At 46.5% G+C, this 16526-nt stretch overlaps 1 protein-coding gene across 9 annotated transcripts in view; it reads left to right on the top strand.

Moving 5' to 3' along the window:
* LOC103244205 (O-acyltransferase like protein) overlaps positions 1 to 16526 on the top strand; it is a 75833-nt gene that overhangs the window by 46568 nt on the left and 12739 nt on the right. For 8 of the 9 annotated variants that reach the window (XM_008013928.3, XM_037987957.2, XM_037987955.2 and 5 more), the window contains 4 exons: positions 2138 to 2239; positions 9849 to 10014; positions 11491 to 11570; positions 15390 to 15503. In XM_008013928.3, the coding sequence (XP_008012119.3) occupies positions 2138 to 2239; positions 9849 to 10014; positions 11491 to 11570; positions 15390 to 15503 (462 nt within the window). The remainder of the gene's footprint in view (positions 1 to 2137; positions 2240 to 9848; positions 10015 to 11490; positions 11571 to 15389; positions 15504 to 16526) is intronic. The other variant, XM_037987953.2, reaches the window with a different exon arrangement.

Below are 16526 nucleotides of genomic sequence, written 5' to 3'. Positions count from 1 at the left end.
CTTAAGTGTAGCTTGTTTCACAAGGAAACCATGTCTTACTCACTTTGTCACTGATATTTACACAGCAAAACGAAAGCCTTCTGATTATCCTGAAGAATAATTAGTTGGCAACTGTTTTGTAATCCTCTCCTGAAGAATAATTAGTTGGCGACTGTTTTGTAATCCTCTCCTACCTCTCGGGCTGGCTTCATCTATCACTAGTGCGTGCTTGTCTCCGTTGCAGTGTGTTCAGGTCTTTGGGTCTTAGCCCCGTGGAGCTAGTTATCTTGCTTACAGCCTGTTTTCCTGCCAGCCTTTCCTGTAGCCCTCTCTTGATGAACTTGCAAGCCGGGAGGTGCGTGCCCACACACACAACGAGGCCCAGGTTTTGCTTAGCAACCGTGCTGGCAGAGCGGGAGCCAGTCACTCTGAAAAGAAAGAATTGCCCTGATTTATCCTTTCCTGAAATTAAGAGGAGGCCGGAATCAGAATTGGCTGCCCTGCTTCCCCCTCTTAGCACTGTCTTTTAGATGTCTCTATAAATTTTGTTCCTATTTAATGAGTCCAAGTTGCTGCCTTTCAAAGGAAAATGTGGCAGGCAGAGAATAGAGACATTCTCCAACCCTGCCTGATCCCTTCCAAGTCCCACTCAACCCACGGCTTTGTTTCGCAATAGGAAATACATTAGCTCCTTAGGGAAACACCCACAAGGATCGCTGGTACAAATATCAAAAGGTTGAGAAACTCACATACTTGCTTATCATCCAGTTGCAATTAAAAGGCATCACTTTGGTTTCTTTAGCTGCACATTCTGGGTAATGAATTTGTCATCAGGGTATGTTGGTTAAGAATTCTGCGATCTTGGGCAACCCTCTTAATAATCTGTAGGTCTCACTTTTCCCATCAGAGAAGCAGGAATGATAGTATCTTCCTTTTTACCTAATAGAGCTGTTTATTCATCTATTCAATCATTCACTCAACAAACAACTATTTATTTATTTTTTTGAGATGGAGTCTCGCTATGTCATCCAGGCTGGAGTATAGTGGCATGATCTTAGCTCACTGCAACCTCCGCCTCCTAGGTTCAAACGATTCTCCTGCCTCAGCCCCCTAAGTAGCTGGGACTACAGGCATATGCCACCACGCTCAGCAAATTTTTATATTTTTATTAGACGTGGTGTTTTGCCATGTTGGCCAGCCTGGTCTTGAACTCTTGACCTCAGGTGATCCACCCATCTCCCAAAGTGCTAGGATTATAGGTGTGAGTCACTGGGTCTGGCCAACAAACGTTTTTTGCAAAGTAGTTTGGTACGACTGGAGAAGGAAAAGCAATCTTATTAGCGAAAGTACTTTGAAAGTCATGTGCTTCTACACAAATGGAAAGTCTTGGTGTTATTATTTCAAAAGACCCAGTGGTGGTTGTTAATAGTGGTCAACACATCTGTCTGTCTCCCTCCCTTTTAGGCACCTGGCAACATTCCACTTCCTGGCCCCATTGTGATTGGTTGGGCCACATCATTAGTTCTGACCAAGTGGTACCTGATATTGCCATTACGCTAAGTGCTTTAAACTCTTATGCTAAGAGCTTTAAACGTGACACTTTTAGATTAGACAGTTTCATTGCTAGTTTGTGGCCCTCCAGAAGGCTGTTGTCATCTTCCATGGTCACTGGTGAGGTTTCAGACGGTGGCTGCTCTGTCAACCTGGGCATGCAGCATGAGCAAGAATAAACCAATTGTTTTTGGCTGGGTGCGGTGACTCACACTTGTAATCCCAGCACTTTGGGAGGCTGAGGCGGGCGGATCATGAGGTCAGGAGTTCAAGACCAGTGTGGCCAACATGGTGAAACACCGTCTCTAATAAAAATACAAAAATTAGCTAGGTGTGGTGGTAGGCACCTCTAATCCCAGCTGAGGCAGGAGAATTGCTTGAACCCGAGAGGCGGAGGTTGCAGTGAGCCGAGATTACACCACTGCACTTCAGCCTGGGTGACAGTGCTAGACACCATCTAAAAAAAAAAAAAATTATTTTAAGACTTGGAGGTGCTTTGTTAATGCATCATAATTTATTCTATCCAGATTGGGACAACCAAATGAATCAATCAGTGAACTGTATTATTGATAAGTAATTCCTGTGACAATTCTTCTTTCTCTTTTAGTGGTTGGTTAAGTGCAAGGTCGTTTTTAAAGATGCATCAGAATTTAGACAAAGGAATAACCCCTAAAGTCATACTCAGATACTTTCTCAGTCGCCTGGCAAGGTAGGTGTCACGTGTGTCCGTGTGAAGAGAGTCCACCGAACGGGCTTTGTGTGAGCAACAAGGCTGTTTATTTCACCTGGGTGCAGGTGGGCTGAGTCCGGAAACAGAGTCAGCAAGGGGTGGTGGGATTATCATTAGTTCTTATAGGTTTGGGGATAGGCGGTGGAGTTAGGAGCAATGTTTTGTGGGCAAGGGGTGGATCTCACAAAGTACATTCTCAAGGGTGGGGAGAATTACAAAGAACCTTCTACAGGGTGGGGAGATTACAAAGAACCTTCTTAAGGGTGGGGGAGATGACAAAGTACATTGATCAGTTAGGGTGGGGCAGAAACAAATCACAATGGTGGAATGTCATCACAGGGGATATGATGGCTTAGCTTGGGCTCAGAGGCCTGACAGTAGGTTTATTTACATAATTTCTCAATTCCTCATTGCTATGTAATAATTTATTAGTTTTCTGTCTTTAACCTTCTTTTAAAAGAATTTCCAAAGAAAAGTAAACTGAAATAGTTTTGTTCCCTAAATACAGTTGATTTAAGCTGGTTTAATATGGTTCAAATTCTGTTGGGACAAATACCATGAAAACTGGTATGTTCCACTGGCAAAAACATCCTTAGTCCTCAGCTGATGGGCAGCAGAGTTCAATAAATGCACTGTCAGATTTCCATGGAATCTGTATTCAACAGGAAAATTTGTTTGTCTGCAAATTAGTAGTAATTGGATCCTGTAAATCAGAGTGCTAATGGTAATGATAAAAATAAAACGATACATGACCACGAGAGGAACTTGGTCGAAGCTCTGGGCCATGGCCATTCTGCTGGGAGGGAGGCAAGAAGAATGACGATTTCTTTTTTTTTTTTTTTTGAGACGGAGTCTCGCAGTGTCACCCAGGCTGGAGTGCAGTGGCGCCATCTCCGCTCACTGCAACCTTCGCCTCCTGGGTTCAAGCAATTCTCCTGCCTCAGCCTCCCAAGTAGGTGGGATTACAGGCACCCACCACCATGCCTGGCTAAGAGAGATATATATATATAATATTTTTAGTAGAGACGGGGTTTCACTTTGTTGGCCAGGCTGGTCTTGAACTGCTGACCTCGTGATCTTCCCGTCCTGGCCTCCCAAAGTGCTGGGATCACAGGCGTGAGCCACCGCACGTGATCAATGGTCTTCTTTAGGAATGTGTAGTTGGTTGATGCAGAAGGGATTCCAACACTGGGGCAGAATACGGAATCAGTGGTAGCAGAGTGGCAGTGATGGAATGAGACAACCAAAGTTAAGGGCAGAAGGGCCGGGCACAGTGGCTCATGCCTGTAATCCCAGGCGTTTTGGGGAGGCCCTTGGGAGGCCGAGGGGGGCATATCACTTGAGGTTAGGAATTTGAGACCAGCCTAGCTAACATGGTGAAACCCTTTCTCTACCAAAAATACAAAAAATTAGCTGAGCGTGGTGGCACACGCCTGTAATCCCAGCTACTCGGGAGGTTGAAGTGGGAGAATCACTTGAACCCCACAGGTGGAGGTTGCAGTGAGCCAAGATTGTGCCACTGCACTCCAGCGTGGGCAACAGAGTGAGACCCTGTCTCAAAACAAGCAAACAAACAAACAAACAAACAAAACAACAAAGTTAAGGGACAAAAGGAAACTTCAGCTCATGTCATCCAAACCTGCCATTGATATATTTTCTACGTTGTGGTTATTTGCTGAGCTGGAAGCCAGCACTCCTGACTCCCGGTTCACGTTCATCTTGTTTCCACACTGTCACAAAATAGGAAGAGGCGTGTTGTCATAATATTTGGAGCTAGTGAAATGCAGTGGGCAAGTGCAGACTCTGTAGTTGGACGGCTGAGCGTGTATTCTGGCTCAGTCACACAGCAGCTGAGTGACCTTGAGTAAGTGTCTCAGTCTTTCTGTGCTTGAGTTTGCTCCTCTCTAAAATGGGAAGAATAGTGACACGTCATAGGACTCTTGTGAGGATTCAGTGAGATAATGTATGTAAATAACTTGGAAGCGTGCTTTACACATAGTAGGCCCTCAATAAGTAAGAGCTATCATTATTAGTGTGGTTGTTATTTATACCTTTTAAGCTTTCCATCAAATAGGTGAAGAATGGGGACAAGCTAAGTAGGCCCTCAATAAGTAAGAGCTATCATTATTAGTGTGGTTGTTATTTATACCTTTTAAGCTTTCCATCAAATAGGTGAAGAATGGGGACAAGCTAAGGCATAGACCTTTGTTGGTTTCTTTTCACCACGGTCTTTGTGGTTTCTTCCAAGCTTTATAAAATCTAACCCTCCTCCAGGGAAGGACAGAAGCCTTATGATTTCAATAATATTTTGGGTGTGTGGCACTGGGGTAAGCAGCCTCTCCTGCCCTGAGGTTTTCTGGGGGTGAGGCTGGCATACAGGCTGAGGGGTCATGGTGATGAATACTAAGAGGGGTTAGGTAGGGGTTGGGGCAGGGGATCTAATGGCATGGTGGGTTCTGCTTGGGAAACCAACTTTATTTTTTTTATTTGTTTTTTGAGACAGAGTTTTGCTCTTGCTGGAGTGCAACGGTGCAATCTCGGCTCACTGCAACCTCTGCCTCCCAGGTTCAAGCAATTCTCCTGTCTCAGACTCCCGAGTAGCTGGGATTACAGGCGCCCGCTACCATGCCCAGCTAATTTTTGTATTTTTAGTAGAGACGGGATTTCATCATATTGGTCAGGCTGGTCTTGAACTCCTGACCTCAGGCCCACCTTGGCCTCCCAAAGTGCTGGGATTACAGGCGTGAGTCACCATGCCCAGCCTATTTATTTATTTTTTGAGATGGAGTCTTTCTCTGTCGCCCAGGCTAGAGTACAGTGGCATGATCTTGGCTTACTGCAACCTCCTCCTCCTCCTGGGTTCAAGCGATTCTTCTGCCTCAGCCTCCCGAGTAGCTGGGATCACAGGGTTCCACCACCACACCTGGCTCATTTTTGTATTTTTAGTAGAGACAGGGTTTCTTGTCTTAGCCAGGCTGGTCTCAAACTCCTGACCTCAGATAATCTGCCTGACCTCAGGCCCACCTTGGCCTCCCAAAGTGCTGGGATTACAGGTGTGAGCTACTGCGTCCAGCCTTGGGAAACCTACTGCAGAGTAAAAGTCTGGAGCTGGGGATTGAGGAGAGAGGGGTTCTTTCCAAGGTGGATAGAGCAGCGGTGGGGGCAGGAGGAGCACGGGGTGAGAGTGAGGTGGTAGTGAGGCCTTGTAAGGCAAGGACCCCAGTGAGTACATTACTGCAGTATCTGGGCAGGAGAGCAGGGTTTTCACTGGCAATTGGCAGTGGGAATGGAGAGAGGAGAAATCAAGGACTCAGGAATTTTCTGGCTTGAGCAACATGGCAGGTGGTGCTGGCATTCTTGAGCTGGGGAACTCTGGAAGGAAGGCAGGTCAGAGTGGCAGCTAGGGAGACAATCAGTCCAACCTGGGAAAAAACTGTGTTGAAAATGGAGGGAACTGTCACCAACCCACAACTCAAACTCACCCTCACTAAGGTAACCCCAGTGACAAAAGAGTCATGCTCCTGGCCATTTTGAGGTTCTTACGTGTGCTGGTATAACTCACTGATGCTACCTGGTTAGCATTTATCACTTGTCTGCTTATCTCCAGGAGGACGGGGTCAGACCATCTGTTTACTCACTCATTCTGTGTTCACTGGAGGCCCATTTTGTGCCAGGCACTGTCCTAATCCCTGAGAATAGAGTTTCAATAAGCCATGCAAAGGTGCCTTCCAGCCCACAGGTTACGTTCCAGTGAATACAGGCAGACAATAAATAAATGAATATGCAATTTGAAGTTGCAGCATGCAAATAAATGTATGCTAGGCCAGGGAGGATGGCTGCTACAAAGTGATCATTTGGAGAAGAGGAGGCTGCAGTGGCTTATGCCTCACAATCCCAGCACTTCAGGAGGCAAAGGTGGGATGATCCCTTGAGCTCAGGAGTTTGAGACCAGCCTGGCCAACATAGTGAGACCTCATCTCTACAAAACATACAAACAATTAGCCCAGTGTGGTGGCGCGTGCCTGTGGTCCCAGCTCCGTAGGAGGTGCTTGAGCCCAGGAGGTGGACGCTTCAGTCAGCTGTGATTGCATCACTGCCTTCCAGCCTAGGTGATAGAATGAGACTTTGCCTCAATCAATCAATCAATCAATCAGTCAATCAATAGAAGTAAGCAAGGTGGAGGCTTTCTCTGTAAGGGCAGTCATGGGAGGTGACTTTTGGCCAGAGCCTAGAAGAAAGTAAAGGAATGTTCTAAGCAAAGAAAATCCTGTGGGGGAAGAATGGTCCATTCTGGGAAAACCGAATCACAAAGATCCTGGGAAAGGAGGGGCGTCGCAGTGTCTGAAGAGCCTCAAAGAGCCCAAAGGTGCTCTGTGGAGTGAAGCGAGCCACGTGGACAGTGGGAGGAATGAGGTCAGAGATGGGCGGGGGCTGCCCTAAGGACGCTCCCTGTTGTTCTGAGACAGAAAGCTTTGAAGGATCCCAGCAAGGGAGTGGCATGGGGAGATTTACATCTTGCAAGACTCACTCTGGCTGCAGGGCAGAGAATGGCTGTAGGGGCCAGATACGGGGAGACCATTTGGGAGCTATTGCAAGTGATAAGAAAATCCCCAAACTTAACTTCTAGGGGTAAGTCAGGACAGAGATTATCTTTTTTTTTTTTTTTTTTCAGACGGAGTCTCGCTCTGTCGCCCAGGCTGGAGTGCAGTGGCCGGATCTCAGCTCACTGCAAGCTCCGCCTCCCGGGTTCACGCCATTCTCCTGGCTCAGCCTCCCGAGTAGCTGGAACTACAGGCGCCCACCACCGCGCCTGGCTAATTTTTTGTATTTTTAGTAGAGACGGGGTTTCACTGTGATCTCGATCTCCTGACCTTGTGATCCGACCTCCCAAAGTGCTGGGATTACAGGCGTGAGCCACCGCGCCCGGCAGGACAGAGATTATCTAACAGGAAAGGAAGAGAATAAAGCTCTAGAACCGTAGAACTGCCTGGTTATGTCAACTAGCAGCTACATTTTTAAAATTAGGGTGTTTTTTTTTATACCTTGTGATAAAAATGTCTAATTATAACACAAGGTTATAGCTAAAACAAACGGTCCCCCTTCCAGTCTCACTCCCCGCAGGACACCTGTATTTAAGTTTCTTAGGAATTCTTGCAGAAAGTTTCCATGTGTGTATAAGCACTGTTCTTCTGCACGCGTAGGATTGCACTGTATACTTCACTGTTTGCATGTGATGTGTTCATTTATAATACAGAATTGGCCTATTTCTCTATTAGCACACAAGGACCCACATCCCTGATGTTAAAGGTTATCAGTACGGCACAGTGGGGTGTACCATTATGTATTTAACTTGTCTGCATTAGTGGGCATGGAGGTAATTCTTTGCTGTCTTAGACGATGGGACAATCTGTATATATTTTTGTGCACGTGTGTAGACATTTTGTGGGCTAAATGCCTACAGGTGGAATTAGGGGTTTTGGGCATTTAACATCTTAATGTGCATTTTCCAATTTACCTTCCCACCCACCAGGTATGAGAATCCCTGCTTCTCACCCCTCCACCACACTGGCCAGTATCCCACATTTTAATCTTTGAAAACCCACTTTGACTTTTATTCTCTTGGAAACTTGGACAAAAATGTAGCACGTGTACATTTTAGGGTGGTTTAGATGTTTCCAACTGTTTTCTTGTTTATCTCATTCGATTTTCAAAAAATCTTAGAAAGCAGAAACCCCCGTTTCCCTTTTAGACAAGAGGAAAGAGGAGACATTACATGATTTTCTTAGTGTGAAAAGTTTAGACAAGCTTGATACTCAAGGCGTGGCCCACCCAACAGCCTGCAGACTCCAAGTCTGCATTTTAACAAGCACCCTGGGGAGGGGGGACTTGGCAGAGGTGAGGGATGCTGCCTGGAGCGGGGGCCAGGGGAACGCTCCCTTCTGCTCTGCTTCTGAAGGGAGCAGCGCTGACTACTTTCCCCAGGGAGGGGAGGCGACAGATGGTGGGAAGGATGATCAGAAAGGCGAGGCCGGAGGCTTGTAGGGGCAGCTGCAGGGCAGCACGGTCAGATGGCAAACATGGCAGGACCCAGTGCCTAGGACCCAGGGAGGTTGTCGCCTGAGCAAACGTGCAGGCGAGCTGATCTGGGAAGCCGTGTCTTGACAGAGTTGCCTGCCTTTTCTCTATCACATTGATCAACAATTCCACTCCCTCTCCTGGAATGCTGACCACCCTCTCACCCACCGGACACTCTCTATGTAGGACGCTGTCATTGTGGGGAGAACAGGGGAATCAGTGGTCCCCGTCCCCGGGTGCAGACCAGAGGCTTGGTGCTGAGCCCCTCTCTGCTGGGGGTGCGCCTCTAAGTGGAGACGCTCCAAGTCCTGCCACTTCCCATCTGTCAACGCCACCCCAGCCCCCATCTCACCCAGATGTTTGGAGGTACTGCTGGGCCGTTGTTCTGCCCTAGTTGAGCCAAAACCACCCTGGATTGTTAGTTATATTCTTTTAGAAGAGGGCTCTGAGCCCAGCCCATCCAGAATCCATGCCAGAATTGTATGCGCCTCCAGGCTGCCATCTCACTTCTGAACTCTAAACCCACACTGTCCAGCAAATAGCCACCAGATAAGTGGCCAGTTGAGATGTGCTATGTGTGCAAAGCCCACATTGGACTCTGAAGACTCAGTAAAAGGGAAAAGAATGTCAAATAGCTTCTTAACAATGTTTCATATTGGGTACATGTTTGTAGTGATAATATTTTGGATATATTGGTCTAAATAAATAATAGTAAAATGAGTTGTACCTATTTCTTTTTAAGTTGTGGCTACTGGAAAGTGTAAAATTGGGGGCAGCCATGCTTGCATCCTGTTTCTATTGAACAGTGCTGGTCTAGACACCTTACTCCTGATTTTTCCCCTTTGTAGCTGCTTCAGATCTTGCTTGGAGGAGGTAGGGTGTGAGGAGGGGAGAAATGAAGCAAGCGAGGGAGGGAGGGAAGGAGAAAGAGTTTTTCATCTTGTGAGGCCATGTGCAAAGAACATGAACCGGTGTCTACTGCGCTATGATTGGTGGCCTTGGGTAAGTCACCCTAACTTCTCTTAGCTATAATTTCTTCATAAAAGGGAGGTCACAGCTACCTTGCAGGATTGTTCTGAGGTTTAGAAATCTCTAGCAGGCTCCTCCCACAGTGGCTCGCCTATATGACTTGCTCAATAAATAACAGTATTTTTAGTGGAACATGGTGGCATGCGCCTGCAGTTCTAGCTACTTGGGAGGTTGAGGTGAGAGGATTACTCGAGCCCAGGAGGTGGAAGTCAGGGCCGTAGTGAGTGAGACCCTGTCTCTAAAAAAAAAGAAATAAACAGCAGTATTTTTGCAGCAGTAGCACCTGAGCCAGTACATGATCGGTGCTCAGTAAGTGATCTTGAACTTGTGGATGCTTGAGCGTTTGAGGTGTGGCTGGGTGGCAGCTGCCCACAGTACAATCTGTTTTAGAGCACCTTATGCCCCACCCGCCACGTGCCCACTGAGGGGACTGGAGGGACTCCAGTGGAAAGTCACCTTCTTTCTCCCGGCTCTCTCCTGCCAGGTTGCAGCCTCTTCACCTGTATTCAGTGTGCTTGTTGGTTGGACTGTTCTCTCTTGTTCCCTGGGGACCTGTCTGGGAAGTGCCCAAATTCCACTGGGATAACTGCCGGCAAGCATGGTGGACAAATCTGCTGTTACTAAACAACTTTGTGTCGGTCAAGAATGCGGTGAGTCTCGAGTTGCTGGCTTTGGAAAGGCAGAAGGGTGCAAACCTGGCGTCTCATTTCTTCAGCCTGATTCTGGTGTTTTCTCTGGAGTACTGGTGATGCTGTAGGAAGGTGGGCTGTGTGAGTGGGGGATGGCTTCTGGTCATGGGGTGGGTGTAACCCTGCCAGGCTATGCAGGGGCAGCCGCTGTGAACAGCAGAGGGAGGGGGGCATAGCAGTGGCCAGCAAGGGGCCAGTCATCCTGGCACATGTCCCGGAGGCAGCTGACCCTGCCCATCACTGTTCCTGTGCCAGCCCATGTTGCCCAACCGGGAAAGGACAGATTCCTCACCTCCGTCTGTTGTCTATACTGCAATGGGACATTGCATCACACCCTTACTATGTTGGATTCTACTCAAGTTCAAAGTAGACCTGACTGAGTTGCTTTGGAGCAACAAGATCTATGTATGTCTTGGCTTCTCCAAAGCTCCAGTTTCCTCATAATGAATTTGAAGCAAGTGAAAGTGAAATAGCTGTAATGAAATTATATCACCAGTTCCACATATGCCTTGAAATCAAGGCTGAAAACGGAATCGCTAAAGCGTGGCAGGGCCCTAATCATTGCATATAGCAACTCACTAACTAGATGGCTGCCTTCCGTTTGCAAAGGCCCAGCCATATGGACAGGCTTGCATCACCATCTACCTGCCCACAGGTGGGGGCCGCCTGGCTGTGATGGGGTCCCTGGGGGATAATCTGGGCTGTTTTCCCCAATGCAAACTGATTTGGGCCATTTGCAGGAAGCAGTGGCAAGGATACTAGCCAGTGGCCTTTTTGAGGTACAGTCCACCTTTGATCCTTGAAAGCAGAAGTGCCAGGGCCCTTTGGAGAGAATTGCCCTCAGGGACTTCCTCACACTGAAGAAAAAAACACTGGTAACCATCTCATCTGGCACAAGCGCAGACCGTCTGTGGAACTCATTTTGGCCAGGCGATCCCATGTCAGTCATCCATGGGAACTCTGGGGTTCTCCACAAAACATCATCTGGAGCCAAGCCCTGGTTCTAAATGAACCTGTTCTTTCCACCTAGAGTTGGGGCATGGGGAGCGGCAAGGAAAAGAGAAAAACGTTGACCCCTCTGACTTCCAACTGCACCATAATGATGAGAAACTCTTACATTCCTATAACGTGACAGAGTTCATGTCCCACAACTGTCATAGGAGATGGGCTATGATCATTTTTCTTTTTTAAAGAAAAGAGAAAATGTGTCTGAATCTCCATTTTGTAAAATGGCAGCAATAATACCTGCCATCCAGGCTTGGTAGAAGGCTCAAGATGAGGGATGTGAAATATGAGTATCTCTAACTCAATTTCCTTTGTCTTCCCGTGGAAATTTGCCCCACCCTACTGAATTCTGCCTCCTAGTCCAGGCAGGTGGAGAGTGTGGAGCAGAACTGGTAAATGAAGGAAGAGTGAACTTTGCTGCTCTCTTTTCAGTGCAATGGCTGGACCTGGTACCTTGCCAATGACTTCCAGTTCCACCTCACCACACCAGTGATTATCTTCATCCATGCAAAGTGAGTCTGATTGGGACAAGCTTTTGTCCTCATGTGGCCTCTTTCACAAAACCCTCAGAAAGTGTCCCAGTTCTGTGCAGAGCCACTTTTTAAAATGTAGGAAACTAACTTTACAGAAAAGTAAATACCAAATCCTCTACTGTTTGCCTCCTTCCGCATTCTCCTCCAACATTGATCCTGCTCCAGTCAGTGTGTGTTTTGCAGAGTTACAATCATTGTGTGCATGTAATATCTAGTGCTCAGCTTTTTCCATTTAACTGTTCTTATAAACATTGCCACATATTGACATAACCTGCATACTTGTCAGTTTTAGGGTTTATCTACCATTTTTATGGTTGGGTGTCTAGATTGTGGTCAATTTTTCATGATTATAAATGTCACTGCAATGCATGCCTTTGAACACACTACTTTTTCTCTTAGTTACTTCCATGGGGGCAGACTTCCAAGTGGAATTGCTAGGTCAAAGGGTAGGAACAGTTTTGTGGCACTTGTCACATATTGTGAGATTGCCCACCAGAAAGAGTGAAGTAATTTACAACACCCTCAGCAATGTATCGCTGCACCGGCTTTCCCACATTGGATATTTATCACCTTAATTTTTGTTAGTTTTAGAAACACCTTAAGGCCTCAGTAATTCATGGAGAGACTTATAGTTGTGGATTATTCATGCCATATTTAAAAAATTTATTGTTCTTTTTTGTTAAAATATATCTTCAATTTGAGAAACATTGGAAAACATTAGGAGTTCAGAGAGGGGGAGAAAATCACCCCAGTTCCACTTTGTCAGTCAAGGGAAGGAGAATTTGCTGCTAATATTTTGGGGCTTATTCTTCTGATATTTTTTCTGCCCAGTTTTTTGTTTGTTTGTTTGTTTGTTTGTTTTTAAAAGATGAGGGTCTCACTCTGTCACCCAGGCTGCTATAGTGCAGTGGTGCCATCATAGCTCACTGCAGCCTCCAACTCCTGGGCTCAAACGACCTTCCTGCCTCAATCTCTCAAGTGGTTGGGACTTAAGGGCATGAACCACTGCACTTTGCTAATTTTTTAACTTCTCTAAAGAGATGAGATCTTGCTATGTTGCCCAGGCTCTGCCCAGCTTTTAATACAGGAAAGCATTCTGTATATACACCTTAGTATCTTTCTTTCAATAGTTTTATGACACACGCATTTCCTTATATTATTTTATTTTTAAAGCAACATAATTTAAATGTCTGCATAACATTCCATTCCATGAATAAAATATATAATTTATGTATACCTTCTATTGTTTAATACTGGGATTATTCCAATGTTATGCTTTTGTAAATAATGGTTTGATAAATATTTTCATGGAAATATTTATCAGTGCCTGGATTTGTGTCCAACTTTCTGTATAATATATATCTTTGAGGGGAATTACTAGGTCAAAGGGCATGAATGTCTTTTGCACTCTTGAATCATAATGATAAATCACTTTCCTTAGAGGGAACATCAATATTCAGTCCTCTAGTCATCCAATTTAACTGTTGTCAGAGTGGAATATTAATAATAAAACAAAACATCTGAGTCTTTACATGTTCTTCCTTCTGTTTCCAAGTTTCCTCTTCTTATAAGGACACAGTCATATTGGATTAAGGCCCACCCCAATGACCTCATTTAATGTTAATTATTGCTTTAGAGACTCCATCTTCAAATACAGTCACATTCTGAATTACTAGGGGTTAGGATTTCAAGATAGGACTTTGTTGGGGATATAATTCAGCCCATAACATTCAATGTCAGGAAGATGTATGAGTTTAGTTGACATGGTGCTAGCTGGAAGAGAGTTGTGGAGTCTGTGGTGGAGATACTGATCTTGGAAGTAGGTGCCACGGACTGGTCTTAAGTCCCCCAGGGAGTTAAACACATATTTACTTGGGTGGCTGTGGGTTTTTATTGGATGGCCTGACTACCACTTACCTAGGACACTGAGTTCTTATGCCTGCCCACTCTAGACTTCCCTGGGAACCCATGTGAGTGTCCTTATGACTGAGAAGCCCTGGCCCCAATGTCAACATCTTTCCTAAAGGCTGTGGTAGAAGGTGAATTTCAGTCCTTCAGCTGAAAGCCCACACTGTCCAAGCTTGTGACTATGCAACAAGATTTAGCTTATAAGTGGAGGGAAGTATAAAAGTAGGGCTTTTCTTCCTTTAGAGAATATAATTCCATGGAATGCCAGTGGAATCAGGTCTTTCTGGAGCTCAGTAATTCAAGGAGCGAAGAGCTAAGGGGTCTGGCAGAAGTCACAATAAATATACATACAGCATTATTACCATAACCCCCTGCCTACCCTCATAGCAGACATTACTAATCAATCATAGCACCATGGAGCTAGAATTCATCCTTCTTTCCAAACATTATACTAACATTGGTACTCTGGCTGAAAATAATTTTCTCCCTGTATCACTGTGGTGATAACTGAATAGTATCTATCTTATCCCTTCCTCATGAGCCGCCATGGCAAATTCCACTAGCAGAATTGCATTGTCAAAGGCATTTTCCAGGTGAGGCTGTGCCTGGATGGTCTTGCACCTGTGTTTAGCATTTCTTCCACCCCACTGTAGATCCTCTAAATGCCAACTCTCACACTTCCGAGCAGGTACAACCAGACAGTGCCTCACTCTGGGTGCTTCAGGGAACATCCTAGTTTTATACATGCATGATCCCAAAGTGTGGAGGTATTAATTTGTGTGGGACCATCCTTAACCCATGTGAGACAGAAGACAGTGGGAAAATGCTTCTCTGTTTCATCTCACAGGACAGTTTTAAGGTACATTTCATAAGGCCCTGTGGAATATTCTGGAAGAATTGAGCATTGGCTACCTTGATAGCACATCCTGGTATTGGTTTTCCCTGCTTCCCTATTCTCCTACCCTATCCCTCATTCCTACTCCCATGTGAACTACCTGCACCCAGACATTTGTCTCAGGCTCTGCTCCTCAGTTGAAGGCATGCCTGGTTCCCCCTCTGTATTAGTCTATTTTCACACTGCTATAAAGAACTACCCAAGACTGGGTAATTTATAAAGAAAAGAGGTTTAATTGACTCATGGTTCTGCAGGCTGTACAGGCTTCTGCTTCTGGGGAGGCCTCAGGAAACTTACAATCAGGGCAGAATGGGAAGCAGGCACATCTTATATGGTGGGAGCAGGAGGAAGAGAGCAAAGTGGGGAGGTGCTACATACTTATAAACAACCAGATCTCGTGAGAATTCACTCACTATCACAAGAACAGCAAGGGGGAAATCCACCCCCATGATCCAGTCACCTCTTATCAGGCCCCACTTCCAACACTGGGGATTACAATTCCACATGAGATTTGGGCAGGGACAAAGATCCAAACCATACTATCCTCCTTCTCGATCCTCTCTCCCCTGTGCTTGGAGTGGGTCCACTCTGTGTCCCATCCTGTCTTTGACAGTCCTCTCTCCCAAACCCACCACCACTTGTATCCATATCGTACAAGGGACAAGGGGCATTCCCAGGCATGGACTCCTTTTGAGCTACACTGTAAGCCTCAGGGTGGTCAGGCAGCGATGTGATTACTGTTCCTGTCTAGACCAGGAAACTCAAGTTCAAGGCTCTGCCCTGTGTGGCACGGCTAATGGATGGTCAAGACCGAGGCTGCCTCAGGTCCTCCAGCCCCAGCCCAGCTCTCCCTGCCCCTCATCAGCCTCTCAAAAGCAGGTCCAGCAGGAAGTTCCTCTGACAGTCAGGATTTCCAGCCTTTTGTGCCACAGGAAATGCATCTGTGGGGCAAGAAACTGAAGGACACTCCTCTCTGTGTCCTCTCTTCTTTGCAGGAGTACACAAATCCTCATCCTCCTTGGAGCCATGCTGTTCTTGGCATCTTTCACAGCCACTGCTCTGATCACATTGGCATATAAACTTCCTGTGGTGGCTCCATCAGAAGCCAGGTAACGTGGTTCCCCAGCCTGCCCCTCTCTGGCCAGGACTTCCGGGGAGGGCTGCTGAATGCCAGGCTGCTCACCCTGTGCCCTTTGGTTCATGGAAAAAGTGGGTATGAAACTTTCGGTCTGGATGGGAAAGCTGATTGCCTTCTTGGCTTCCAAACTTCTGAACCTTTCAGCCTGCACTGGTAGGTCCTCTCTGAGCTCACGTTGCCCACTGAAACGCTTCTCAGAGGAAAGGAGCGCCCCCATGTGGCTCCACTGTGTTTCTCCTCCAGCAGCCAATTGCTGCTTGGGGGCTCTGTTGGATGGAGAGACTGAACCTACCTCTCCAAGGTCACACAGCTAGTAGGTGGCACAATGTGATCTGAACCTAGGAGCCAATCCACAGTGGTATTTCGCCTCCCCAATGAGGCATGTATGACAATGACACAGGAAAAACTGGTATGATTACCTGATAATCTTTTCTCAATGCAGTGACACAAATGAAAATCAGATCACGTCAGTCATCTGCTCGAATTCCTCCAGTGGCCTCATTGGTCAACCTCCTACCTGCTGACACTGGACCAGCCACACCAAGCATGCTCTCCGAACCCCCTTCCCCACCCTCCCCAACCCGGGGCCTCAGCACTTGCTGTTCAGCCTGAATTACTCTTCTGTTAAAATCTAAGATTTTGGCAGGGTTTCTCCTTCACATCTTTCAGGTGTCTGTGCAAATGTCACCTTCTCAGAGCAGCCTCTGCTGACCTTCCAAAATAAAATGGCCAGAACCGTTCCTGGCATGTGAGTGCTCCATGTGAATCCGTGAGTGGGTGGCATGTGAGAATAAATGAACGAATTGATGATGACATCCCAAGCCTCCTGACCAGGAGACTATCATGCCCTTCCCATTTCATGGCATGGCCAAGTGATCGAGGAGGAGGCTCCCTCATGTCTAGTCCAGCGTTTTCCAACCCTGGCCATATATTAGAGTCACTTGGGAGCTTCTAAATCCACTGATGCTTCCAGCCCCACCTCCAAACAATTGAA

This window comes from Chlorocebus sabaeus, chromosome 18 (assembly GCF_047675955.1).
Source record: "Chlorocebus sabaeus isolate Y175 chromosome 18, mChlSab1.0.hap1, whole genome shotgun sequence".
In the NCBI taxonomy this organism is placed as follows: domain Eukaryota; kingdom Metazoa; phylum Chordata; class Mammalia; order Primates; family Cercopithecidae; genus Chlorocebus; species Chlorocebus sabaeus.
Note: the sequence above shows the minus strand (reverse complement) of the source record. Positions and strands in the feature narration are given on the sequence as shown.